The sequence below is a fragment of the Spathaspora passalidarum genome (assembly GCF_000223485.1).
Source record: "Spathaspora passalidarum NRRL Y-27907 unplaced genomic scaffold SPAPAscaffold_2, whole genome shotgun sequence".
NCBI classification, from domain to species: Eukaryota; Fungi; Ascomycota; class Pichiomycetes; order Serinales; family Debaryomycetaceae; genus Spathaspora; species Spathaspora passalidarum.
The window spans coordinates 618,992-644,466 of record NW_006767426.1 but is presented as its reverse complement, the minus strand read 5'-3'; the positions used below and the strand labels follow the sequence as shown (position 1 = coordinate 644,466).

At 41.0% G+C, this 25,475-nt stretch overlaps 10 protein-coding genes across 10 annotated transcripts; 3 read left to right on the top strand and 7 right to left on the bottom strand. All coding sequences in view use genetic code 12, as the record gives it.

The window, feature by feature from the left end:
* Window positions 1-881: 881 nt before the first annotated feature.
* On the bottom strand, window positions 882-1,683 carry SPAPADRAFT_59376 (uncharacterized protein; the record flags this gene model as incomplete). Its single annotated transcript, XM_007373487.1, has 1 exon — window positions 882-1,683. One exon carries the CDS (start codon window positions 1,295-1,297, stop codon window positions 1,031-1,033), a length of 267 nt encoding a protein of 88 aa, XP_007373549.1.
* A 306-nt stretch (window positions 1,684-1,989) lies between these two features.
* Window positions 1,990-3,417, bottom strand: AAT21 (aspartate transaminase; the record flags this gene model as incomplete). Its single annotated transcript, XM_007373486.1, has 1 exon — window positions 1,990-3,417. One exon carries the CDS (start codon window positions 3,321-3,323, stop codon window positions 2,076-2,078), a length of 1,248 nt encoding a protein of 415 aa, XP_007373548.1.
* A 1,236-nt stretch (window positions 3,418-4,653) lies between these two features.
* On the bottom strand, window positions 4,654-6,324 carry EMP24 (Emp24p; the record flags this gene model as incomplete). Its single annotated transcript, XM_007373485.1, has 1 exon — window positions 4,654-6,324. The coding sequence occupies one exon, from the start codon at window positions 6,273-6,275 to the stop codon at window positions 5,682-5,684; it is 594 nt and encodes a 197-aa protein (XP_007373547.1).
* Window positions 6,325-6,369: 45 nt separating this feature from the next.
* Window positions 6,370-7,661, bottom strand: ARO2 (bifunctional chorismate synthase/riboflavin reductase [NAD(P)H]; the record flags this gene model as incomplete). Its single annotated transcript, XM_007373484.1, has 1 exon — window positions 6,370-7,661. One exon carries the CDS (start codon window positions 7,634-7,636, stop codon window positions 6,500-6,502), a length of 1,137 nt encoding a protein of 378 aa, XP_007373546.1.
* Window positions 7,662-7,770: 109 nt separating this feature from the next.
* Window positions 7,771-10,394, bottom strand: SPAPADRAFT_59371 (uncharacterized protein; the record flags this gene model as incomplete). Its single annotated transcript, XM_007373483.1, has 1 exon — window positions 7,771-10,394. One exon carries the CDS (start codon window positions 9,045-9,047, stop codon window positions 7,827-7,829), a length of 1,221 nt encoding a protein of 406 aa, XP_007373545.1.
* On the bottom strand, window positions 9,486-11,369 carry SPAPADRAFT_134589 (uncharacterized protein; the record flags this gene model as incomplete). The annotated part of the gene is made up of 1 exon (XM_007373482.1): window positions 9,486-11,369. One exon carries the CDS (start codon window positions 11,367-11,369, stop codon window positions 9,486-9,488), a length of 1,884 nt encoding a protein of 627 aa, XP_007373544.1.
* A 1,057-nt stretch (window positions 11,370-12,426) lies between these two features.
* Window positions 12,427-14,211, top strand: SPAPADRAFT_59370 (uncharacterized protein; the record flags this gene model as incomplete). Its single annotated transcript, XM_007373481.1, has 1 exon — window positions 12,427-14,211. The coding sequence occupies one exon, from the start codon at window positions 12,438-12,440 to the stop codon at window positions 14,127-14,129; it is 1,692 nt and encodes a 563-aa protein (XP_007373543.1).
* A 193-nt stretch (window positions 14,212-14,404) lies between these two features.
* SPAPADRAFT_49048 (lysophospholipase) lies at window positions 14,405-18,397 on the top strand (the record flags this gene model as incomplete). The annotated part of the gene is made up of 1 exon (XM_007373480.1): window positions 14,405-18,397. The coding sequence occupies one exon, from the start codon at window positions 14,405-14,407 to the stop codon at window positions 18,395-18,397; it is 3,993 nt and encodes a 1,330-aa protein (XP_007373542.1).
* Window positions 18,398-18,652: 255 nt separating this feature from the next.
* On the top strand, window positions 18,653-21,051 carry SPAPADRAFT_65155 (uncharacterized protein; the record flags this gene model as incomplete). The annotated part of the gene is made up of 1 exon (XM_007373479.1): window positions 18,653-21,051. One exon carries the CDS (start codon window positions 18,840-18,842, stop codon window positions 20,409-20,411), a length of 1,572 nt encoding a protein of 523 aa, XP_007373541.1.
* Window positions 21,052-23,563: 2,512 nt separating this feature from the next.
* On the bottom strand, window positions 23,564-25,160 carry SPAPADRAFT_59368 (uncharacterized protein; the record flags this gene model as incomplete). Its single annotated transcript, XM_007373478.1, has 1 exon — window positions 23,564-25,160. The coding sequence occupies one exon, from the start codon at window positions 25,070-25,072 to the stop codon at window positions 23,693-23,695; it is 1,380 nt and encodes a 459-aa protein (XP_007373540.1).
* Window positions 25,161-25,475: the final 315 nt, after the last annotated feature.

The window sequence follows — 25,475 nt, the reverse complement described above, 5'->3', positions numbered from 1 at the left end:
GCTGGCAAATTTCTAATACAAACCTGCATGGACCACAAAAACAAATCCTCGGACTACATGACCCACGGCAGGAACGTTTTCTTAATATTTCATCAACGCTATGCCCGATCTAGTCATCTTTCTACAAGATAGGTAAGCTTGCCCCCCAACGAACCGGTACCCGCTATATGCATGCTGTACCAAGTTTTACAGAAATCTCAATTATTATTTCCCACTTATCTTTAAAATTGCTCCGGGCCATCCCTCGGAAGTATCCTCACTTAATGCCGCATAATCACATGATCAGATTTTCTCCAGATTCTTTTGCTTTTGTCGGTGCTGCATCGTGCAGAATATTTTGTCCGATGAATGAAAAACCGCTGAACTCCGATGGAATACTAAATTAAGCCGCGACTGATTGGCTCAATTTTTCGGTGCCGTCGTCCGCAAAAGCTGGGCGTGTATGTTTTTGCATTGTGAAATAAATATGTTACTAACCCGTCGCATGGTCCACGTAGCATTGTTTGAAGCCTTTTCGTGTTTTAAAATAGTACAATCGCTTAATCAGGTTTAGTTGCTTTAAATCCTGATCATTCGAAATGTTACAGAAATTACATGACGGTATTTTCTCCTCATCGCAATCTTGCTCATCGCAGCCAAATTACGAGTGATTAGAAAATTCGGCCAGCACGGGACAAATATCAGCTGTTTAGTCGGCTCTAATCTTGTAGTCGTTCCCAAGATCTTACTAGCTTATTAGTGTGTTGATCCAAAAAATAAGTTTCGGACTAGATCTCGGACTTTTCCAGCGTAATTTTTTTTCTTCTTTGATTTGCTTCGAAAATCAAGAAATTGACTATAAAATATACTATTTCGCTGTGTACTACGGGGCCGAAAAATATAGGTTGATTCGTCTGTTTATTGTGTGGTATGCTTTCTAATCTAAACATCTCCTATTAACCATTATTGGAAGCCTGGTGTTTTTCTCGTCGCCATTATTGCTGCAAAATGAAGATTCATGCAACCTTTCCCTCACCTTTTGGTATATTGTCTAATATGTTTCTGAATCAATAGCAACATTTTCCAATGTGTGATTCGTATGAGTCTGTTTGGACTTCTTGTGTCGATTCTTGTGATTGTGCTTCTTCCTTCGTTTGAACCAAAGCTGTACATGCATCAAACTAGCAGCTAATCCACTTCCTATTATAACAACATCACTTTCAATACTGGAATTGCTAACTTTTCTTGCACGACCGTGGCGACCAGCGTTCTTCTGGGTATTAGTTTTCGTATCTGTTTTGATGCTAGGATTCTCCATGTGTGTGTGTGTGTGTGTTTTATCGTCTATGATATCTCTGTTCTGGTTTCCTTATTCTCAACTTGGAGCAATAAGACATGGGTATTCTTTGTGGATAGCACACAGTAGGATTCTCTAAAATGAGACAACGTCATGTTATATATCTTTGTTCGTTCAGACTTTGATAAGTGGTGTGACCATAATCATCATACTGATGTCATATCGCAATATGCAGGTTGGTTAAATCACACCAGCAACCGAAAAGTAAGGTGGTTCCAGAAATAGAACCTAGTTCAGCAACTTGTTTTTCCTTCAGGAGGTTTTACATTGTTATTTTTCTATTATTATTCAATCATCCCTATGACAAAAGTGACCTGTGTTGGATATGTTTCAATCAGTAGCTACAAGTAACCCCGCGTATGTTATATAGTATAACGAGGTATTTCAATTGCAAAAGGTTTGAAATGAATGATAATAACCTTAACGTCCAGATCCGCTTAGCATAGAATCAATTCCGGTTTAGCGTAGTTCTCCACTTTTTGACAAGATTTAGAAATGCTGCATATTCCGTCTACGCGATGAGTCGCCCATAGTTGCATACGCTCGGATGAAAGTAAACAGAGGCTTACAAGATCGCGACGTTCCAGTTCTCGCATAATTTTGCAACCAACCGAGGAACTTAGTGAGGAACATCAACTCTACAATTTCAAGTAAACACTAAAGATCAGTCTATTGAACAATAAAAAAAAAACTATTATAAAGATTTTCAAAGTCATAATATAATCGTTTTGGAGAAATCTTACAACTTACTCTTGCTGTGATATCTCACCACTTCATCGATAGCCTTGGCGACACGATCAACGTTGCCCTCATTTAAACCAGCGACACTGGCTCTTCCACTGCTAACCATGTAAACCCCATGAACTTGTTCTAATCTGTCAACCATCTCCTTGTTCAAACCAGTAAATGAAAACATACCAGTTTGACTAGTAATATGGTCCCAAGTTCCTGGAGTGCCCAATTCTTCCAATTTACCTCGGAGAGCAGCTCTCATTTGGTGAATACGCGAAGACATAGTGATTAAATCTTGTTCCCATTGAGCGTAGAGTTGGGGATCGCTCAAAATCTTAGCGACAATCTTGGATCCATAGGCAGGAGGGTTGGAGAGTTCCGAACGGATGATTCTATTCAATTGTGACTTGATGGCTCTATTCAAGGCATCATTTGGTTGCGAAGTGGCAATAATGTGAATGGCCCCAACACGTTCACCGTACATACCACAGTTCTTGGCAAACGATTGACAAATGACAATTGGAGACGTTATAATTCTGTTATTTATAGCGTGTCTAATGGCATGTGCATCCTTGTTCAAATCACCACTGGCAAATCCTTGATAAGCCAGGTCAAAAAGAACCAAATGTTGCTTTTTTTCCAAGGCCTTCAAGATTTGGTCCCATTGAGCTTCATTTGGATCCAATCCAGTTGGATTATGGGCACATGCATGCAAAACAAAGATGGAACCAGGGGCAGCATCTTCAATTGCAGCCAAGTAACCCTTCAAGTCTAAAGACTTGGTTTCATTATCCCAGTATGGGTAACTAGCAACCTTGAATCCGATATATTCGAAAATTTGTTTGTGGTTGGCCCAGGTTGGTTGTGACAAGTAAATAGTGTGGTTACCATTGTAGAATTGCTTAATGAAAACACCAGCTAAATGTAAGGCACCGGTACCAGATAAAGATTGTTGGGAAACAACTCTTTTTTCGGCAATAGCCAAGGAATCACCACCTAAAATGACCTTGGCGGCGGCATTGAAGAATGGTTCAAATCCACTAATGGACAAGTATTCGTGGTTGTAATCGTGGGAAGTAATCAACTTTTGTTCAGCTTGCTTGACAGCTGGCAAGATCCATGGTTTCCCGTTGTTGTCTCTATAAGCACCAATACCTAAATCGACCTTATCGGAACGAGAGTCAGCATTGTATCTGGCCTTAAGACCGAAAAGAGGATCTGGAGGAAGTTCCGTGACACCAACGAATTTGGACATTGTACTGTGTTATCTTTTTTTTTGAGATGCGTGAGAGACTGAAAGTCTTTAGTTAGTTTGAAAAGTAGGAACTGAAAAAACTCTAGCCAAAAGTATAGCAGAAGAAGAACGGAAAATTTTTGATACGGATTATCTTATATTTATAGGGAAGTGTAATTTGCAAGAAATAAAAAAAAGAAAACCAATTTTGGCTTATTTCCATTCATCCACAGCCCTGCATACAACCAAATTCTTTAGTGATGTCAACACGTCGTATGACAAGGCATACATCCACCATGACAATAGAAAAAAGAAATGAGAGAATTTTATTTTAGTACCAAAGAGAGGGGTGAAACTGAACAATTCCCAGCGGATGTTTGAGGGGCATGTGTATTTTACCACATTTTTTGCCGAACGTTTAGGGGGTTCTTAATGCCGTTGGTGTTTGCTGTAGTTGAAAAATCCCAGCAACAAGGAATATTATACCCAGTTCCAGGCAACTTGAGCAAATTATAATTACGACAAGTATCCTGAATTTACCAAATGTTTTCTTGACCTTGAACGGCATTTCTATACTTTATGGCCAAGATTCCTTTTTTTTTCCTTTCCAGGCGCATATGAAAAGCTTGACCCGTATTTACACGTGATAGGCTTCACCTTCTTTTTTGAAGTTGGAAAAAAGGGGGTGGGGGCACTAAATCATGTCCTAAAGCAAAGATTCCAGCTGGTCGATCTCTCCCATTGTTTATACTTCGGAAAGTTTATTTAACCTAGTGGCGAAATTTTCCCCACACATGGAAAATAACACAAATGTGCCACATCCTAAGGCGGTTTTAAAAGGCAAACCTTGCTCCAACCAAAGTCCGTGTAAACTCCTGATTCCCTTCACGCGCTATATAAAACTCCCAGTAAATCCCTTGAGGGAGTTTGGTGAATTTAAGCCGAGGACTCGTATGACCTTGGACCGTTGTTTCCGCACTAAATAGCAAATAAAGGCACCTAATCCCGAGCGCACAAATTCCCCCTCCCTTTCTCCTTTCTCCCGACTAACAATGCGAACAAAAAATGTAAATACGGAAAATTTTTGTCCCGTTTTGGAAACACTATACGCCTTTTGCTCTCATACCCCCAGATACCCATGCAGTATTTGCAAATTTCTTGCGCTTCGCTTAGTGTTTTAATAGCGCGGATACTATGGACAAATCTGGGGTCAACTCCAAAAGGGAAACGCATTGCAATGATCTATTTTTGGAACCTATAAGCTAAATCTATGGCTTATAGTTGCGATGATTTTTGTGATGCAAAAAAAAAAATCTTCGGTTAATTCAGTTCTAGTGGTACGATTTGAAGCACAACGGAACTCAGCTTTCCAGTAGCATAAAGTAGTTTGAGCTATGGTATCTCTATCTCTTAGAATTTTTTTTTCTCCTTCGGCCGATTCATCCTGGTTGGTATTCAGTAGTTCCAATTACGTTCGAATTACTGGGTTTATCATCTCTAATGCTCTCTAATACGACAAGGTACCTATCCCACTTAAAATTTGGACTGAGAGCAAATATGTGGATCATTTGTGCAAATGAGTATGACTCAGACTACCTATTAGTAACCACGCACATATCTGTGCCTGACTCACCATAAGGCATACTTTAGGCATGATTTGCCTACCCCCAGGTCATTCTATCGGTCAGTTATTACTGTATGTTAGGCAGTGTTAATGTACAGTGCTCCAATAAATCATTGAGTGTTACAAACTGTCAATTTTGTAAAAGTTACTAACCATATTGGCAAAATAGCTCTGCCTGACACGTCTTAATCAGTTGTGCCTGCATATAATCTTCGCATATAATGAGAGTCTGCAAGAATATTTTTGTTGGTTGCCAATAATAACAAGTATAATTGCCTGATAAGATATCCCTCTTTAGTGAATCCCTCTTTAGTACGCTCATTACGAGATGGTATTAGGTGGATATCTAGTATTGTACCTCTATAAGTTTGGTTTTCATTCAAGATTAATTCATTACAATGCTATCTAAAGAATCTGATTGGCAAATAACGTGTTGGAACAGCTGGACTGCTAACACTGTTGTGTGTGGGCAGATGCAGTTTATTGATAGTTTCTGATATCGAGCAGATCAATGGTTGATTCTTTTTTGGGTTGATTTACTTTTGGATCGATTTACTTTTAGATCTTTTGTATTGGCTGTAAACCTCGAATTTCTAGCTTAAGGAGATGATCTCAGTTTGTAACAGCAACAGGGGTAGAAACTCGTATTAACCTACAAACACTACTTCATAAATTATTGGGTGCATTTGCATTAACAACTCATGTTTTATTTATAATTTTATAATTCTCTAAATATAGATACACGCTAATCCAACTTACACAACGGATTGGACTTCAAAGAATCTCTTTAAATAGTAAATTTGGAAAATGGAATTGGCAGCAACAACAAGAATTTGGAAAACAGACCACCACTTAACTCTGGAGTTGGTAGATTCAGCAGTGTTTCTGTGAGTTCTTTCTCTAATAACCAAATAACTTTGTTCAGCCTTGACATCGTTGGTTAATTGACTTAATCTTTGAATGGCATAATCCAAAGTGTCCAGCTTAGGATCAGTGGAATCAATGTAAATAACCCCATGAATGTTAAACGACACATCTAAATCAACTCTACCGGTTTTTTCATTGGAGAAACAATAAGTGTATTTACCGTTGGAAGGAGCGGTGATTGATTCGTCACCATGGTCGAAACCAGTTCTCTTGACCAAAGTTTGTCCTTGAGGAGAATTAATCCAGAAATCAACGTCGTATTGCTCAGAGTTCTTTGGGTCTCGTGATCCAACTTGAAAACTAATCGCTAATTCATCATTCTTTTTCAAGTTTTCAAAGAAACATTGTTTCCCGTATGGCGCAAGGAGCACATTATGTGCTGTGACGAGGGATATCAAGAAAAGAACAATCAGGTATCTCATGGTGGGGTTCTTTTGGTTTGGATTAAACTAAAGAAGTTTATGCTACGTCATGAGATTTGTGTGTGTTCAGTTTTTTTTTTTTTTCATTTTTCTTGTGGAAGTTTCAAGGTGTCACTGATTTACGCGTTGTTGCTAAAATTGTAATTGTTGTCTAGCAACCAAACTACAGAACTGGTAAGTACAACTTTATACATTAGAATGTCTACTATGTTTAAATTATTTGTTTAGTTATCGCTAATTGACAATCTGGTGGCATTTCTAGATTGTTGGATCATGTATGCATCACACAACACCAAGGCAGTCATGGCCTCAACAATTGGGACAGCTCTTGGAGTAACACTTGGATCGTGTCTTCCTCTAGCTGCTAAAACACCGGATTTACCTTCATAAGTGGCAGTTTCTTGTTCTTGACTTATAGTAGCGGCTGACTTGAAGGCAACGGAAAAGTAAATATTTTCACCATTGGAAATACCACCTTGAATACCACCACTGTTGTTGGTCTTGGTGGTCAATCTTTGCTTAGTTTCGTCCCAGACAAATGGATCATTATGTTTAGAACCTGGGATTTGAGTACCAGCAAAACCAGAACCAAATTCAAAACCTTTGGTGGCAGGTAAAGACAACATAGCATGAGCTAACTTAGCTTCTAATTTATCGAAACATGGTTCACCTAATCCAATAGGACAGTTTCTAACCACACAGGTAACAACACCACCAATGGAGTCCTTGGCGTCACGGTACTTTTCAATAACTTTAACCATTTCTTCACGAACTCCTTCGTCAGGACATCTGATTGGTCCAACACCATCGACTTCTTCTCTAGTAACGGTTTGTAATACTTTTTGGAAGGTTTCATCTTGAGGATCTCTATTCATACTAACATTACCAATAGAAGAGACAAAAGCGACAATTTCAACATTGTTCACCTTAGCCAACACCTTTTCAGCCACGGCACCAGCGGCAACACGGCCAATGGTTTCTCTGGCAGAAGATCTACCACCACCACTAGCACTCTTGACACCGTACTTTTGAATATAGGTCCAATCAGCATGACTTGGTCTTGGGTACAAGTCGGTTTCTGAGTAGTCTCCTGGACGGTGGTCTTGATTCTTGACACTCATTCCAATTGGGGAACCCAAGGTGTAGCCATGCTCAGTACCACTGTGGATCTTGACTTGATCCTTTTCATTACGAGGTGTGGAAAGCTTGGATTGACCTGGTCTTCTTCTTGTAAGTTGAGGTTGGACGTCGTCTTCTGTGAGGGCAAGACCTGGTGGACATCCTTCGACTATACATCCCACAGAGTCACAATGGGATTCTCCAAAGGTGGTTACTTTAAAAATAGTTCCGAAACTAGACATGGTTGATAGTGAAACTCTTTAATGACTAATCTGGTGAAGAGTGAAATTTTTATTTTTCAACTATTTTTTTTTAATGGCGTGAGAGATCATGAGTCAATAACGGAAAAAACTGCACTCCGATTCAGGCGAAAGGAAACTACTGAATGAATTACACTATTATGTTAGATTGGGAACTATAAAACTATAAATACTAAACTTTTGATTCCCGTTTCTTGTCATTAAATGACTTGATCGACTTCATGGCTAATTCGGCTAAAAATGGGTACATTCCGGCATATCCTTTAGCATTGGCGGAACTGGCATTACCTAATTTAACTCTCATGGCGATCCCCTGACTAATCACACAGAGTCTTAATAATCCAAACACGTGTCCAATAGGCCATAAATCAGTAGCATTGTTCTTGGAATCTTTAGGATCCCACGTAATCAACTTTTGATACTTACTTAACTGGTCATACAAGAAATGGATCGATTCGGAATTTTCTGAACCCATGTCGGTTTTCTGGGGATAGTACAACATTTTGTTTAATCTGTTGGGCAATTGGAATGGCTGGAAGAAGTTGGCCAAGTCGAATAATGGATTACCAATGGTGCATAATTCCCAATCAAGGATTCCGCATACAGTTTTCGTGTTGGGGTCAAATAATACGTTATCGATTTTCAAATCACCATGGATGAGAGTCAAGTGGGCTGGGTCCTTGGGTGCGTTATCCAATAACCAGTTAGTGATTTCCTTAAAGTTTGGAATTTCCTTGACGTGTTGCGATTGTAATTTATGAATACTGTGCAAGGTTTTGATTTGTCTTTTAAAGTAGGACGTTTTTCTCAACTTGTCTAAGTTTTGGAATTGCGGGAAGTGCTTTTCTGGAAGTAAACTAATCAATCTTTCTGCGTCGAGTGAATGAATACCGGCAATGGTCTCCACGATGGAGTTCCAGTAATGTTTAGCATCGTCTGCAGATATGCCTGGCATGGAGGGGTTCTTGATTTGAATACCGTTAACATAGTCCATCACGTAAAAGACATACCCAATAACCCCTTCATCTTCACATAATAAGTGAACTCGCGGAACGGGGACTTTCAACTGACTAGTTTCGTTAATTATATTGATTGCATTCAAGACGAAAAACTCACGTTCGACAGCATGGGCCGAGCGAGAAATGAGTTTTGCATTAGGGCTAGGTTTCCTCCGCAACACGTAATTCTTTCCACGAGTGTCCGTGATCAAGTACGTAGGATTGGATTGGCCAAATGTGAATTGTTTGATGTCGATCTTGTCAAAGTTCGACATGTCAGCCGCATTATGGCCGATGGTAGTTTTGAAATGCAGCTGTAAGTGCGAGGTCAAGTATACGGAAAGCTTGTCTAAATCGATGGGAGATCTGACGTCGGTTAATTCAGGAGCGGACATTGTTGGGTAGTAAATTGTAAGGAAAAGGTTTGATGGTTTTTCAGGAGGAATTTATATGGGTTAGTGTGGGGATTGGAGACTCGGGCTGTAGTTTGAGCGCGGAAAAACTTATTTTCCATACCGAGGATGTGTAAGTAATTATGTAATAATTAACGAGGTATAGAAGGAAATTAGCCAGTTCAGAAGGACCAGATAGGCTGTATGTTTATATGTTAATAATTAAATCAATGGATGGACCTGATTTAACGTATTCGGTTGTTGCGGTTAAATTTTGATATTTTTGAAGAACTTTAGCAGATTTTTTTCCAAATTTATCACAAGCTTAGCTAATATTACCCTGAGCACAGATGATAACCGAGCTCTCTTATCTCTACCACCACTACTACTACCACATTATAAAATATAATTTATTATATATTATTCATAAACAAACATGCACTACTTAACATTCAACGAATAGTAATTATAAATCCCCCGTTGACTAAACTCCACGGGCCAACAATCTTCCAACTTATTCTTATTTCTATACCCCGTCAAATTGAAATACCCAATCGAACAATTGACTTTTCGCGCAGCATACTTGAGAAACCCCGGCTTTCTTACAAAACTAACAATCTTATTCCCCGTCTCCAAATCGTAGTACACAAGATTAGACTGCTGGACCGATGTCCGTCTCGAACCGGCCATTATCGACTTGTACTCTGAGTCCGTGGGACTGAGCTTGTAGATCCATGCTCTACGGCCTTCGTTGTCGAAAAACTTCCAGATCTGGGGCGGCGCCGTCTCCACGACAAACGAAGTCTGTGGTGCTGTGACTTTGGTGTGCTCGCCCTGGGTGAGTTCATACAAGATACGGTAGTCAAACTCAATCGCAACTAAGTTGGCGGTGAAGCTGCGTTTGAGGAACAGGGGGAGGTTGAACCGCGTGAGCGTCTTGATCCCCGTGATGTCGAGATACATGATGTTATGGTTGTCCTTCATGTACTCATTCAAGTCCTCAGGCTTCACTTGGGCATGGCTGATGTTGAGACTCGTCAACTGTGGAAACTTGTTCTTGAGGATGATTAGGGTTTTAAAGTTCACGGGCATGCCCCCAAGGTTCAAGTAGACTAGCTGGGGTGCATTCAAATGTTTTAATGTATAGTGGAGATATATGTCTGAGAGTGGAGATATCACATTTGAATCAATTTGCAAGTTTAGCCATTTCAATGTGCCGCGACATACAGCTGGATGGCTGACGAGGAAATTAATCAAGTCCTTGGTGGTCAATTGCGAACACCTAGCAAGGGATAAATGGGTTAATTTGGCAGTTTTGGGGATTTCAAGAAGAATACTGCTCGTAATTGACGTGTGATTCAAATCTAGTCTCTGTAAATTGATCAAGCGAGGCAATAACCGATGAAACACTCCCAGACTCAAATTCGAACAATCATGAAACGAAATCTTGGTGATGGATGTGAAATCCCTCTCAATAGTCAATGTCTCAAATGCAGTAGCAAACGCTTCACTAGATGCCCCGCAAAAGTCGAGCGCTTTGATTCGATTCAACTTGTTAAACAAATGGTCCAAGACAATCACATCCATATCATCCTGGATGTTTTCCGATGCGAGAAATTCTCGTAAATTCGGGGTCATTTGTAATGCCTGAGCTATAGTTCTTGAAGTCACCATTTGAATTTCCTGATTCATGCGGCCGGTTCTTCCCAATCCTATCGAGGTAAACTGCTGGAAATCCATAAACTCGACGTATTTACCAATGGTAGGGTTTGTCATTAAGTTGTGAAGAAACTTGTCAAAAGAATGTGGTCGATTGAAAATGGTGTACTTGTACAAAAAACATAATGATAAATGGTGGAATTTCTTGGATAAGAGTGGTATGGTATTGGCAAACTTCTCCAAGTTGGAATTGATTGACGATATATCATTGTCAACGTAAACATACTCAATTATGCGATAAAGGATTTCAAGCGGGAGGGATAATAATGGAGATGCATTAGAGGCTGGAGTGGCGGAGGGTGTAACCGTGAGTGAACCTTTATGCACGAGTGAATCTTCCGAAGGAGTATGTGGGATAGACACCGGTTCCTCAAGTGGTGGTGTTGGTTCCATGGAGAAATCTTCGGCGTAGGTGCCCTTTTCCGGGTAGTGGTCGATTTCCATGTTGACATCATCTACTTTTCCCGTATGCAAGGTCTGTTCGACAAATTGGGATTCATTGGAAGTGATTGGACTAAGGAAAAACGTGGAAGGGTACTGGTGAGGATTGTCAATGGGGGAAGTTACTGGAATTAAAGACAAATGATTTGGACTTTGCAGTATCATGGGCTCATCTTCGATATGCGGTGGGGCATCAGGGGCAGATCTAGAAAACACCAGGTCTAGAGAGTCAATGGTTTGTGGTTGGTTGGGGATTGTTATTGATGGTATGCTGAGATGTCTTCGTTTCTTAATGACATTGGAAAGGTAATTGTCATGACTTAAGTTGAGAGACGAGAGTGATTGTTCTGGAGTGCTATCTTGGTTGTTGTTTTGGTCAGAGTCATCTTGTTGTATAGACAAGTGTTGTCCCATTATATGAATAGCAAGGGAAGACCAATAGTAAGAAGTAGTGTATTGTTACCTCTTTAAGCAAATATTTTACGCTTGTTTACCAAAATGTGGTCAATTACAAAGAAAATCAAACCATTCCCCCCTCCTTTAAGGTTTGCGGTGGGTAAATTTGGGTGATCTATTTTGGGGTACCTGACACACACCGACCCACACAGAGGGACCCACTGGCGCGAGGCATTAAGAAAAAAAAAAAGAGGGAATCAGGCAATCACGTGATTTGCTTTTAGGGGAAACAATAGCAAACGATGACCGTTTAACAATAGGGGCATCCCCAGGAGAGAGAGAGTGGGAGAATGTGTTGTATATTAATAGAAGTAAATATTCAAAAGAAAACTACAACGAATGATAGATAAATACCATCTATAATTGATTATAAATTAGGTTTTTGTGGGGATATTTAAGCTTTGACAGCAAGCAAGAAAAAGCCTCGCTGGGTATATACCCTTAGATCTGAGGGATTTAACCACTGCCTTTATGTCATACCACAAGGCTACTGTTCCCTTTTGATGAGTCTATGACTAGGCCAATGATGCAATCTTTCAATTGACACCAATAAACCATATACCTTGGATGGAAGTCGTTTTGGTTTAGTATCCATCTCGCTCTCGCTCCCCTTCCTTCCCAAGTTCCGTCTATCCCTTGCGCCGGATCCGGCTCGCTCCCCCCACAAGCGCAGCGCATTTTTTCTGTACTCTCTTCTCTCCTTATAAGTAAAAGAGTCATAGCTCTCCAATTTTTCACTCAATTACTTGTTCTTCTTCTTCTTCTTAACTAACCAACATGAGCAATTTGCAACCAGACGACAGTCCTGAAGACGAAGGATCTCTTCTTGAATTTGAACATTTAGAATCGACATTACCCCCAGGGTTGCGTCGATCTGCATCGTCATTATTCGAAGCAATTCAGCTGTCTCCTGCACCACCCCTGTCGGGCCCCAGTGGGACCAACATTGCCTCCATCGGCCACCATGCTCCTCCTTCACTTGCCCAACCGCAGCCTCACTTGAGCTTGATTGCCGACCGAGACAATCGATTCAGAAGTCCCAGCGCCCACGGCAGCAGAACTTCCCTGCAGAACCCCAACTTGCGTAATGTCAATCTTCGTCAATCGTTGATTTCAAAATTGTCTCGCAGTGAACATGGTGATGTTGCTACCCCAATTCCCTTGCCACGTCCTCGATTCAATGAAGAGGTGTTTAAACCGGCCATCAACACTAAACAGTCGTCTACTGGGGTGTTGTGGGCCACTGAACGTGCTACTGAGTATGGGTTCAATTCAGAAAGTGTCGCCGATTGGGCTAACTTAGGCCAAGGTGCTCCTGAACACGGTGATACCGTCCCGGGGTCTTTTATCCGTCCTAAATCTGTGCCAATTACTGACCAAAGTAAAGAGTATGCTCCTACAGCCGGTGTAAAAGTGTTACGAGAAGCGGTTGCAAATTACTACAACCAAACCTATCGTGAAGGCAAGCAATCGCAATATACATACAAGAACGTGTGTATTGTCCCTGGTGGAAGAGCTGGGTTAACGAGAATTGCTTCCATTATCAGTGATTGTTACTTGTCGTTCTTTTTGCCCGACTACACTGCTTACGCAGAAATGCTTTCCCTTTTCAAGAACTTTGCTCCTATTCCTGTGCCATTGAATGAACTGGATAATTATGAAATCCATTTGAAAATGATTAAAGACGAATTGACCCGTGGTGTCAGTGCTTTGTTGACTTCCAACCCTCGTAATCCTACCGGTAGATGCATGGAACGGTCCCAATTGCAGCAATTGCACCACATGTGTCGGGAAAAGTGTCTTTTAATCATGGATGAGTTCTACTCTCACTATTACTACGATGAAGGCTGTACTGGGTCTTCCATCAGTTCCGCCATGTTTGTCGAAGATGTCAATCGCGACCCCGTGCTTATTCTTAACGGGTTGACAAAAGCGTTCAGATTGCCCGGTTGGAGAATATGCTGGATCTTGGGTCCAGAAGAGTATATCGATGCCTTGAGTTCAGCTGGGTCGTTCTTGGACGGTGGGTCCAATGCACCTTTGCAATATGCGGCTGTGTCCATGCTTGAACCCTTGCGTGTACGTCAAGAAATGAAGGCGTTGCAATTACACTTTAAGATGAAGCGTGACTATGTGATTAACAGATTGACAAAGATGGGATTCAAGTTTAATGAACGGTCTATTCCAAACTCGACGTTCTACTTGTGGTTAAACTTATCCCATTTGCCGGGAAAGTTGAGCAACTGTTTGGGATTCTTCCATGAATGTTTGCACGAAAAGGTCATTGTTGTTCCTGGCTTCTTCTTTTTGATTAACCCTCAGAATTTGAGTCATTTGGAAGAAGTAATTTGGTATAACTATGTGAGAATCAGTTATGGGCCCGAGTTTAAACAGTTGGAGTTGGGTATGGATGGTATTGAACGGATATTGGCCAGATTCGGATGTTTACCTTATGAAATTAAGCATTAGCTGTAGCAATCTAAAAAAATCGTTTTGTATTTACTGTATATCTAAACTCGCAAATACTAATTGCGGTATTTCTTTTTCAATCTAACGTAAACATACGCTGGCACTGGCACTGGCACTAGCACCAACAGAGTACTTGTTGCTATGTGATTAGTAACGAAGTTGATACTCCCATGTGATTCCCCCCAGATTTCTGCACTATAAAAAACCGCGGTTTTTCTGCGGCGTAATTTGATCCCCCCCTCCCCCATGCTGCCTACACGTTTTATTCCTTACACATGGACAATCAACCAATGATAGGGCCTCCAACGCTGCCCGATCAGTCAATATCTGAAGGGTGGCGATGGCTCAGACAGATCCTCTCCATAAATTTCGAAATCAGAATGAATTTATCGTCGTTGCTCCTCATCATGGCCACTATGGTGTTCTTCACCTACATGATCATCCGCTACAAGTATCTCACTTCTTATTCCCGATCCGTGGCCAAGGATATCGCTACTTCGGCACCAACAGTGCCAGGATCAACCAGCACAACATCAAGCAGCAAGTCCAAATCTAGTTCTGGTAATTATCTTGATGAATTCCTCCTGGCTATTAAGGTGTTCGGATACTTGGAGAAACTGGTGTTTCACGAATTGACCAAGAATATGACGACCCAGAGAGTCTCCCGCGACGAAATCCTTTATCTTGATGAACGAATGGGGTTTCTGATTGTCGTGGAAGGCACGGCGCAAGTGTACAGCAAGATATCACACGAAGTGCTGTCCAGTAGTGATCTTGAACGCGAGGAGTTGTTCACGTTTGGAAATCAAAAGTACCAACTATTGAATGAAGTAAAGAGTGGTGCTCCCTTGAGCTCCCTCATATCAACACTAGACTTGTTTGAAATTAAAACTCCAGTGAGAGGATTAAGATCTCCTGCCGTAGAATTGAATTTGAACTTACCCGAGAAACCCGTGAATCCACTCGATGTCAATCCGTTAGAGGATACTTACCCCAATATCATATGTCGTCCCAAATTTCAAGATTCACAGGGTGATATGACAATAGCCATCATTCCATACTCAGCCTTCCAACGTGTTCAACAAAAGTACCCCAAATCAACCAGTCACATTGTCACCATGGTGCTCACCAGATTATATAAAGTCACCATGAATACCGTGCACAACTATCTTGGACTCACGGGTGAGCTTCTACAATCGGAAATTGCCTTGAATAACCAACTGGAGGGAAGCAACTTGCCACAATACCTAATTGATGGACTCCTTGATAAGATCACCACTCCGGAAAAGTCACCTACTCATGTCCACCATTCAAAGCATCATCTACAAACATCTTCTTCGAGATACGTTATGCTTGATTCCCGACTAAAGTCCGCCCATCCTGGTGATTTACTTTCTTCAGTTCCTATATCTCGACAAACAGATGGAAAATCGCAACCGTCAACAACTTCACTCAAATCGTTTGTCCTGCAATCACCAACATTGCCTCACCGTTCCCTGGTGGGGTCTTTCCGCTTGCCTAGTTTTTCCAATGATGTAGAGGAAACAGAAGAGACCTCATTGCGTACCGGCATAGTGGAGAATATTTTCAAAATCATGGGCATAAACGAGCCACAAATGGATTATTCTTTGAGATCATCAGCTACATCATCCCATGTGAATCTCAATCAATTGTTTCCATCGAGTAGCATACTCACCGATGTGTCAAGTAGTAGTTCTACCCCGGGAAGATTCTATGGAAATCATCAACTGTTAATGACGACAATCAATATACAAACATTACAAAAGGAAGCACAAGCTACTGCGAGTGCATCTCCTGCTACTCTAGTTGCATCGAAACATCCCGAGATATCTATGGATACCATAAAGGAAGCATTTGCTGGAGTATTGGAGATTAAATATGTGGGACCAGACACTACTTTAGTCAAGCAGGACACGTTCAATTCTGGATTGTACTACGTCATAAATGGGCAATTGGATGTTTACTTTCAACCTCCTGATGAAACAGCATCTAACCCACGCAAAATGTACACGGTCAACCCGGGAGGTATAGCAGGATATTTAACTTCCGTAGTGGGTTTCCGATCACTAGTCAGTATTAAAACACCCAGCGATACCGGGGTGATAATCGCCCATATTAACAAACTGGACTATTCTCGATTAATGGATAAATTCTACTTTTTGCAGTTGCCTGTGGCGCAAACGTTAAAGAACTTGCTTACGCCACGAATCTTGATTATTGATTATGCCTTGGAATGGTGTCATATCCCCGCAGGAAACGTGTTGTGTTCGCAAGGAGATTTGGCCAATGGGTTTCACGTGGTTTTAAGCGGACGATTCCGGGTGGTTCGTAATAATAACGAAGCAGGCAAGGATAATTTGGAAGTGTTGGGAGAGTACGGCCATGGTGAGTCCATTGGCGAAGTTGAGGTGTTGACAGCTTCACGAAGATCAAACTCATTGATTGCAATTAGAGATTCAGAGACGGCGAGAATCCCGAGAACCTTGTTTGAGTTGCTTTCATTTCAGAACCCGCTGATTTTGGTTAAAGTTAGTCGATTGGTGGCTTCGAAAGTTGTGGCGCAGGAAACTCAACAGAGTCATAACTCAATTACTTCTTCCACCTCTCATTATATCAACAATGATTACAAGACTATTACGATCTTGCCTACGGTGTCAGAGTTGCCTGTTAGGGAATTTGCAGAAAAGTTGGTTAGTGCATTCAAAACCATCGGGAGGAATGTTATTGCTCTCGACCAAGCATCTACACTTACCCACCTTGGTCGCCATGCGTTTGATGAACGACTTGCGCGGTTGAAATTGCTGGGGTATTTTGCCTTTCTCGAAGAAGAATACGCTACGGTGGTATACATTTGTGATACACCAGTACGTCTGAATTGGACCAATGCATGTATTTCCCAGGGTGACTGTATACTATTACTCGCTGACGCCGATGACCCCTCGGGAGCCACTACCATCGGCGAATACGAGCAATTGCTAATCAAGATGAAGACCACCGCGCGCACGGACTTGTGTTTGATCCATCAGGACAAATACGTCATCCCCGGGTCCACCAGTGTCTGGATCAAGAGCAGACTATGGGTGCAAGGTCACCATCACATCCAGATGAATTTTGAGACACGACACGAGGACGCTGTGCCGAAATCGTTTTTAACTAGTTGGGCCGATCGCATTGCTCGATCAAACCCTAGTCTCCAGATCAAGTTCCAGGAGGTCAAGAATGCCGTTATTGGAAGGCAGAAGCACCGCATGAGGACCAAGAGCGACCCGCGGTACAAGAATGACTTTTTACGATTAGCGCGGATCTTGTCGAATGAAGCAGTTGGGTTAGTCCTTGGTGGTGGTGGATCGCGAGGGTTGAGTCATGTGGGTGTGGTCACGGCCTTGGAAAGACATGGGATTCCGATTGACTTGATTGGTGGTACGTCCATCGGATCATTCGTGGGAGGATTGTATGCGCGAGACTACGAATTTGTATCCATCTATGCTCGTACTAAACAGTTCTCAAAACGTGTTTCGGCAATGTGGAGAATGGTATTGGATTTCACATACCCCGTCACGTCATACATTACAGGTTATGAATTCAATCGAGGCATTTGGAAAGTGTTTGGGTTCACCGAGATTGAGGATTTTTGGATCAGATATTTCTGCAACTCAACCAACATTACGAACTCCACCATGGAGATCCACGAAACTGGATACCTGTGGCGGTTCATTCGTGCTAGTATGTCCTTGGCCGGACTACTCCCTCCAATTGCTTTCAATGGAAGCATGCTTTTAGATGGGGGATACTTGGACAACCTACCTGTCAATGAGATGAAAAAGAAGGGTGCTAAATATATCATTGCCGTGGATGTGGGTTCAATTGATGACAGAACCCCCATGAATTACGGAGACACCCTCTCGGGCTTCTGGGTATTATTTAACCGTTGGAATCCATTCTCGACCCACCCCAATGTTCCCAATATGATGGATATCCAACAGAGGTTGGCGTATGTCGCCAGTGTGAATGCTTTGGAGAGTGCCAAGCGTACCCCTGGAGTGGTTTACTTAAGACCACCCATTGATAATTATGCCACGTTAGATTTTGGCAAGTTTGAAGAGATTTATCAGGTGGGGTTGGTTTATGCCGATAGGTTATTGACGGAGTGGGAACATGAGGGGAAGATGCCGCCCATTGCTGGATTGGTCAAGCAGGAGAAAGTGGAAGACGACAAGAAGGTTTTAAATAGAAGAAATTCTGTGTAGCATAATATATTACCGTCACCATTACCATTATGATTACCATTTTAACAACGAATGTAGAGAAGAAGATTCGGATGGTATTTGGTAGCTCGATTTTTTTTCAATCTCGATGAGTACAATACAACTGTGTGGGGGGAGAGAGGAATCAGTCATGTTCACTACGAGGCCACTCCTAAGCACATTCTCCAAAAGTAGAAAACTATCAAATGAACACCCATTCACCAAATACGGAATCCTTCCGTACTTTCAAAACAAAATAAATCAATGGCTAGCACCAAACACCCATAAGAACATCCAAACGACTAAGATCCAAAGCATAGCGTTGGCGAGATTACGAGCAGGCGATAACTTACTCTTGCGGTCTGAACCGCACACTGGTAAGTCATCAAGTGTGTTGCTACATGCTTTACAGACTAGTTTGAAGAGAATACCGCGTGTGCAGTCGATGAGTAAACATGCAGTTGATTCTATTATTATTGTGCCTACTGATGAGATTGTCGAAAAGTATCACAGTTACACGGAAATATTGGTTAAGGGCATGCCGGAAAAGTGTGTTCCCGATACTATTACATTTACTGAAGAGCCAAATGGCGAGGATTTTCCTCCTTTTGAAGTTGAAAGAGTGCCCTTACTGGTTCAATTCATGTATCACAACAGTGCACCTGCCACTGTGAGTTCTGCTACTGGTAACCCTCAAGTATTGGTGACTACCTTGGACAAACTTCTACAGATATACGACAATGAGGAGTCGCGTTCTGATTTAGCATCCGTCAAGTTCCTCGCAGTCGACAACCTGAGTTTATTCTTCAAGTGTACTGACATAAACGGAATTTCGCTAATCGGACAACGAGAAAACAATGGACATTTCTATAATCATCTCACCTTACTAATCAACAATCTTCAACAATTGAAAGCAAGAACTTTGTACAAAGAAACAGTGACCCGATTGGAATTAGTCGAGCATGAATATCACCGTAATCATGACGTAACTAACACCAAGAATCATACCAAGCTAGTAATGGCTAAAGATCCAACATTTGCCGATCCAGGATTGTACAAACGGTTATCGTGGGAATTGGACTTTCTCAACAATCAAGAGATTCAGTTTTGTTTCACAATGACTCCAGAACATGTACATAAACTGATCATAACCATGAACCAAAATGAGAAACTCAAACAAGAAATCGAAAGTCTTAAATTGAATGGGGAGTTTGAACAAGTGGAAACTCTCGAAAAATCACTTGCTAAACGCCAATCGAGAAATGATACTTATGTGGGCATATTCAGTGATATACTAAACTACGAGTACCAGTATCAAGATGTTTATAAACCTAGAAGGTTTAAAACATCTGGTACATTCCCATTATCTTCTAAAAAACTCACGGGATACTTTACCATGCTCAAGGGGGAAGAGCTAATTGAGTACGAGTTCGTCCACAACCTTCCACAGTCTCATGAAGTGAGAGAATTACTTGAATTGGCATCTAGAAGGTCATTAAAATCAACCACAAAACAGTACCTTCACAAAAGAAAGCCCAAGTCTATAAGCCACTTTAACAATTTGATTTTTAAGATCATGGCAAGATTGAGTGAGATCAACAGTGAACCAGCCATAATTGTTGTCCCCACTTATATAGACACCCAACAGCTTGTCAATCAACTAGGCGAGTCATATACCGAATATAACACAACAAGCGTGACCAAAAACATAGTGATGACAGCCAAACAATTCATCGGTGTAGATGTTCAAACACACAACGTGATAATTGCTGATATCGATAGTTTAATCCATCAAACTGCATTAACTTCAGGATCTTCAGAAAATCATGAAAAGATTCCTGGAATTGAAGATCCATACGGTGATTTGTTTTATTCGTTTGTTTGGAAATTACTAGCTACTCAAGAACAACCAAATATTATCTTTGGATTAAGTAGTAAAGATGAAGAGAGTATTAGACAATTGTTTTCGTTTAACAATGTTTCCAGTGTTATTGAAGTAAATAGATTTATTGAGTAGTCCTAGCATATGTACATAGTTGAAGGCATTTCAATAAATTCATAAATAGTATACAATTAATGTTTTATGCAGCAGCAGGAGCATACTTTGTATGTTGCTCGAGATTGAAATTAGCATGTTCTTCAGGTTTAACAGCAGCGAACCCTAACTTGCTCTGCCCAGTAACCTTCTCGGGTTCACTACTCTCTAAAGTATTATAAAATTGAAGAACCTTTGGATGAGATTTGACGCGAGAAGGATCAAAGTTCAATACTTGCAACCCTTCTCTTGATACAGCTCTAGATAGTGCAACATAAGATTGCCCAGTCTCAAACACCCTCTTCAAATCAACTTTGACCTTTTGCAATGTTTGCCCCTGTGATTTGTGAATAGATAACGACCACGCCAACATTAATGGAATTTGTTCTCGGACAACAAGGATATTTTCTTGATCATCTTCCATAGTCCACTTTTCCGGCTCAATCACTACTGTTCTGGTGTTTATTCCATCAGGAAGGAGGAACCTAACAATGGGACATAACTCAGATTGCTCAGATGGGTTATCATGAAAAACCCGGGACATTTTCCGTTTCCTGTCCGAGTTTGCTTCTTCAGCAGCAGCACCACCACCACCACCACCACCGCCTGCTCCTCCTCCCCCTCCTATGGCTCCAGAAAATTCAAGCGTTCCATCACGAATACCCGAGAATATATAATCGGAATCATCCTTCAGTGGGGGATCTTTCCCGTCTTTAGCTTTCATATATGCATTTTTGTCCAAGAAATCAACAACTTGTCCAAGTGAGCCATTGACTAAGGTATCATCAAAGTTTTTGATACATATAACTTGTGCATCCTTTTTAAGTTTAAGCAAAGCGGGAGCCAAGAAATTGTTTAATAACACCTGTCTTTGATCGGGATCAGTCACCGTACCTCCATCTTTAGCCACATACTCAATGGGTTTGCCCGGCAATTGGTTCAACCGTCTGTCATTGGCTTTTTCAACTTCGTTTCTCGTGGCGAATAACTCGGTAGGCACAATCCATTCGGGACACTTCAATGGTCTCAGTAACGCTCTGAATTCCGCCGTTGTTTCGGGTGAAATCTGCCCACATCTCATTTCATTCAACATGTCAATAAACACCTGGTCACCCTTTTGTCGAAACACTTCTTTGAGAATGTATGGCCTGGTAATGGCTTCCTTCCAGGCATCGCATTCAAACGCAAAGCGCACTTCGGGTGGTGTTTCCAACCGTTTCCCGTCATCACCAGTATGCTTAACCACGGGAGGCAATTGGTGGAAATCACCACACATGACTAATTGAATACCACCAAATGGTCGTTTATTCCGCCGTAATCTTTTGGCAATTGTATTTAACTTGTCTAACAAATCTGCTTCAATCATGGATATTTCATCAATAATCAATACTTTAATATTAAGCCATCTTTTAAGCAGGGCTTCCTTACCTCTGATTTTCCGCAATAAATTTGAAAGTTTACCTTTTCCTAATCCAAACCCGGCAAATCGATGAAGTGTGGTTCCTCCAATATTACAGGCTGCCAACCCTGTGGATGCTGTGACGGCAACTTTCCCTGGATATTTTCCGTTTAAACTCTTAATTATACTTCGCAAAAGCACGGATTTACCCGTTCCAGCAGACCCAGTATAGAAAATTGACTCTCCACGCATTACTTTTTCCAAAATTTCTTCCTGTTCTCGCGATAACATTAACGGTTTGACTATTTTAGCATTAGCATCGCTTTCTCCTTCTGCTTCACTTGGTTTTTGCGTTGCGAGTTGAAGAGTATAGTTTCTAGGTTTAGGCTTAGCGTTCAATTTGACATTCGGTTTAACCAATGCTTGAGCTCTAGCAAACTCCTCCTGGGCTATTTCAGCCGCTATGTCGAAAGATTTTTCGTCCTCAGGAACAGCCATACTATTCCAAAAATGTTCTTCTTCTGGAGGTAGTATTGGGGTATGATTGATATAGACATCATCGAAAGGAACATAGTGGATCAAATCTTCTTCTTCTTCCTCGGGTGGTGGAACTGCCGTAGCAGAATACTTACGATTAGGAGATTGTTTGTTCTCGGGGATAATTGAATATCGGAGGGTTTTAACGGGGGATTGAGCGATGGTGGAATATTGTCTGGTTTTGATTTCTATAACTGATGAGCCGGAGCTAGACAAAGGAAGTTCTTTCCTTTGTAGACCTGGTTTGATGGGTGAGAAAGAAGAAGTTCGTTCTGCCTTTATAGGTGATGAGGATGGTGGGGCAAACCCGCGCCCTGGTGTTGTGTTAATGTATTCCTTGGTTGGTGCTTTTGCGGAACTTGTGGTGATGGGCTCTGGATTGAATCCTCTTCCTGGAGTTGTATGAATATATCCATTGTTACTTTTATGCTCTAGTGTGGTGCTATAGGGATTCGATTTGGATGATTCAGTGTGTATGGGAGAGGCGTATATTTTTTGTGATAGTGGTGGTGGTGGTGGTGGTGGTGGTGATGGGGTAGTTACGGACATCGAAATGGTGTTATCGGAACGATTAGACCCTGTTGATTCACGTTTTATTAGTTTCGGGGTATTCTTTAAAGGCGACGCCTGTCTCTTGGCACTTTGTTCGCTGGTTGACGTTAGCTTGCTCTGCTGCCTGACAGCTTCCAAAACAACACTATCAGACTCACTAAATACAAACGAATCATCAGAGAACGAATTGCTGTCTTTGGTAGCAAATACTAACTTGTCCTCTGGTTCTATGATGTCTACGCTCAGACCAAACGAATCGTCAAAATTAATCCCGTAAAGTAATTCATCAGTAACGCGTGTCATGTAAGTGGAACTCGAACTAGTTATGGTTTTATACTGTATAAATAGTGGATTCCTGGGGATAAGAAACAATCTATTAAACATAAGGAAGGATGGGAATTCCTATGTAAGTATCTATAATCTTCTATCAGGTGATTTCTTGGACGTGTCTTAGACGAAGCGTTGGTGATAAAGTTAAAGAAGGCGTTTTTTTCTTGTTTATGTTTTTTGAGACACAGTTGAATATCATGAAATGGTTGCCAAGTTTGACCAAATACAGTCAAATTATTTCACGATTCTAGGTTGATTGACCATAGAACGCCTGTATCTATGGGGAAGGAGGGGGAGGGGTTATCTTGTCGTTGTTCAATTGATTGTATTGTCGTAGGAAATTCAGTGCTGCTACATAATATTACTTTCGATGTACTCTATGGATTAATGCATATTCCTATTTATCTTCCAGGTTAAACTCCTTGAAGGAAATGTCGTAGCTGACTCATCTGTGATGAGCTCCAATAGCCCATCCTAACCCAGAAACCAACAAATTGGAAATCTTATCCGTACTAATATTCTCAACAATATCATCGCTACTGGCCTCTTTGCTCTCACTAACATTCAACACTTGTTCACTATATTCTTCAATCTGGGAGTTTACCTTCTCCCACTGATCCAATATTATCTTGTTATTCTCCGAGATATGTTTCAATGTCAAAGAAAGAATTTCCCGTTGTTTAACCAATACATTTATATTCGGCTCTGTCCAATTTGGAGAAATGTACTTGCCCACTTGGTAAAATATAATCCACAATTCATCAACGTTTACAGTAAACAATTGCTTGGTGTGAGTATATGCGTATTCGAAATTGTCGTCGATAAGACTGGACTCAATACAAGCGATCTTCACCTTATTGAAGAAATCGCCTTCTGCTTGGAAATAAAGTGCGAGGTCGTTGATTATTTTGAACAACTTCTCGAATGCAAGGTATGACTTGGGGTTTTGTTGGAGAATCACAGTAATAAGTCCAATTAAGTCGTCTTTGAAACTGAGTAATTGGCCAGGTGTGAACGGCTTGCTTTTGTCAACCACAATCTTGAAGTTCTTGAGGTTTGTCATGGCTTTGAACAAGTGCTTTAATCGGACAATCAAGTCGTGGTTCTCTTCATTGAGTTGTAAACTATCGCTCAAGTCAAGGCATTGTTTCGATTCGTGTAAATGACCAATCTTGTCGTTTAAGTTAGTGGCTGAATTAAATGAAGTCCAGAATTTGTCAATTACCAACGAGAAGAATTCATCACTGGATAATTCGCTCTGATATTCTTTGACCTCGTCAAACAAGTTAGAGGCAAGAAGTCGTTCGATAATCAACTTGTTAATCAAACCATGATCCAAGTTGAACTGCAGCTTCAAGGCAGTTATAGCCGGCATCAACTGGTGATAGTTGGTGTGGTTAAGCGTGCTGATAAGCTTGGTAATATCTTTATTATTGACTGATTGATTGTATTGTAAATATTTCACAATGGTGAGCTTGGTAATCGGGAACAAGTTTTGACAGGTGGATACAACTTTCTTGAAGGAATCAGTGGATAGTTGTTGGGGAATGTCTATGTCACAGCCTATGAAATCAGCACATGACAAGTCGGAAACACTTACTGGTTGGTCAAACAATGATAACGTGTCATAAATCACATCATAAATGTTGATAATTTCAATCGAAGGTAGGCTATCTTCTTTATGGGCATAATAGTAACAACTAATGATATACCACTCAATTATCTCCCTATAATCATCCAGGGTGAACTCAGAATGAACAATTGACTTGATGATAGTGAACCACCGCTTATACTTTGCTAATCCGACAGTCAAATCACTAAACATATAGTACTTTAATGGAGTGAGATCTTGATAGTAATTACACAATGGTAATAGAACATGGTTCGTATATTGCTCGATATTACTGTTCAACGGAGTGATCAACACATTAAACCTTTCTTCAAGGGAGTCCAATTTAAGAAACTGTTCAAGTGTACATGACTTGTCATATTTGGAATAATATTCAAACACTTGCATAATTCCCTTGTGCCATTGGTCAATCTCGGGAGTGCTAAAGTTAAACAATGGAGATATTTCCGCAATGGGTATATACTTTGATAAATGTAATGTCTTGCTTTGAACAAACAGAAGGAGGGTGTGCTCTGTGAATCCTAGGGCATTTACTTGGTTGGTAGTATCAAGCAATAAATCGTTTGCTGTTTGAACCAACACTTCTTGTGACACAGAA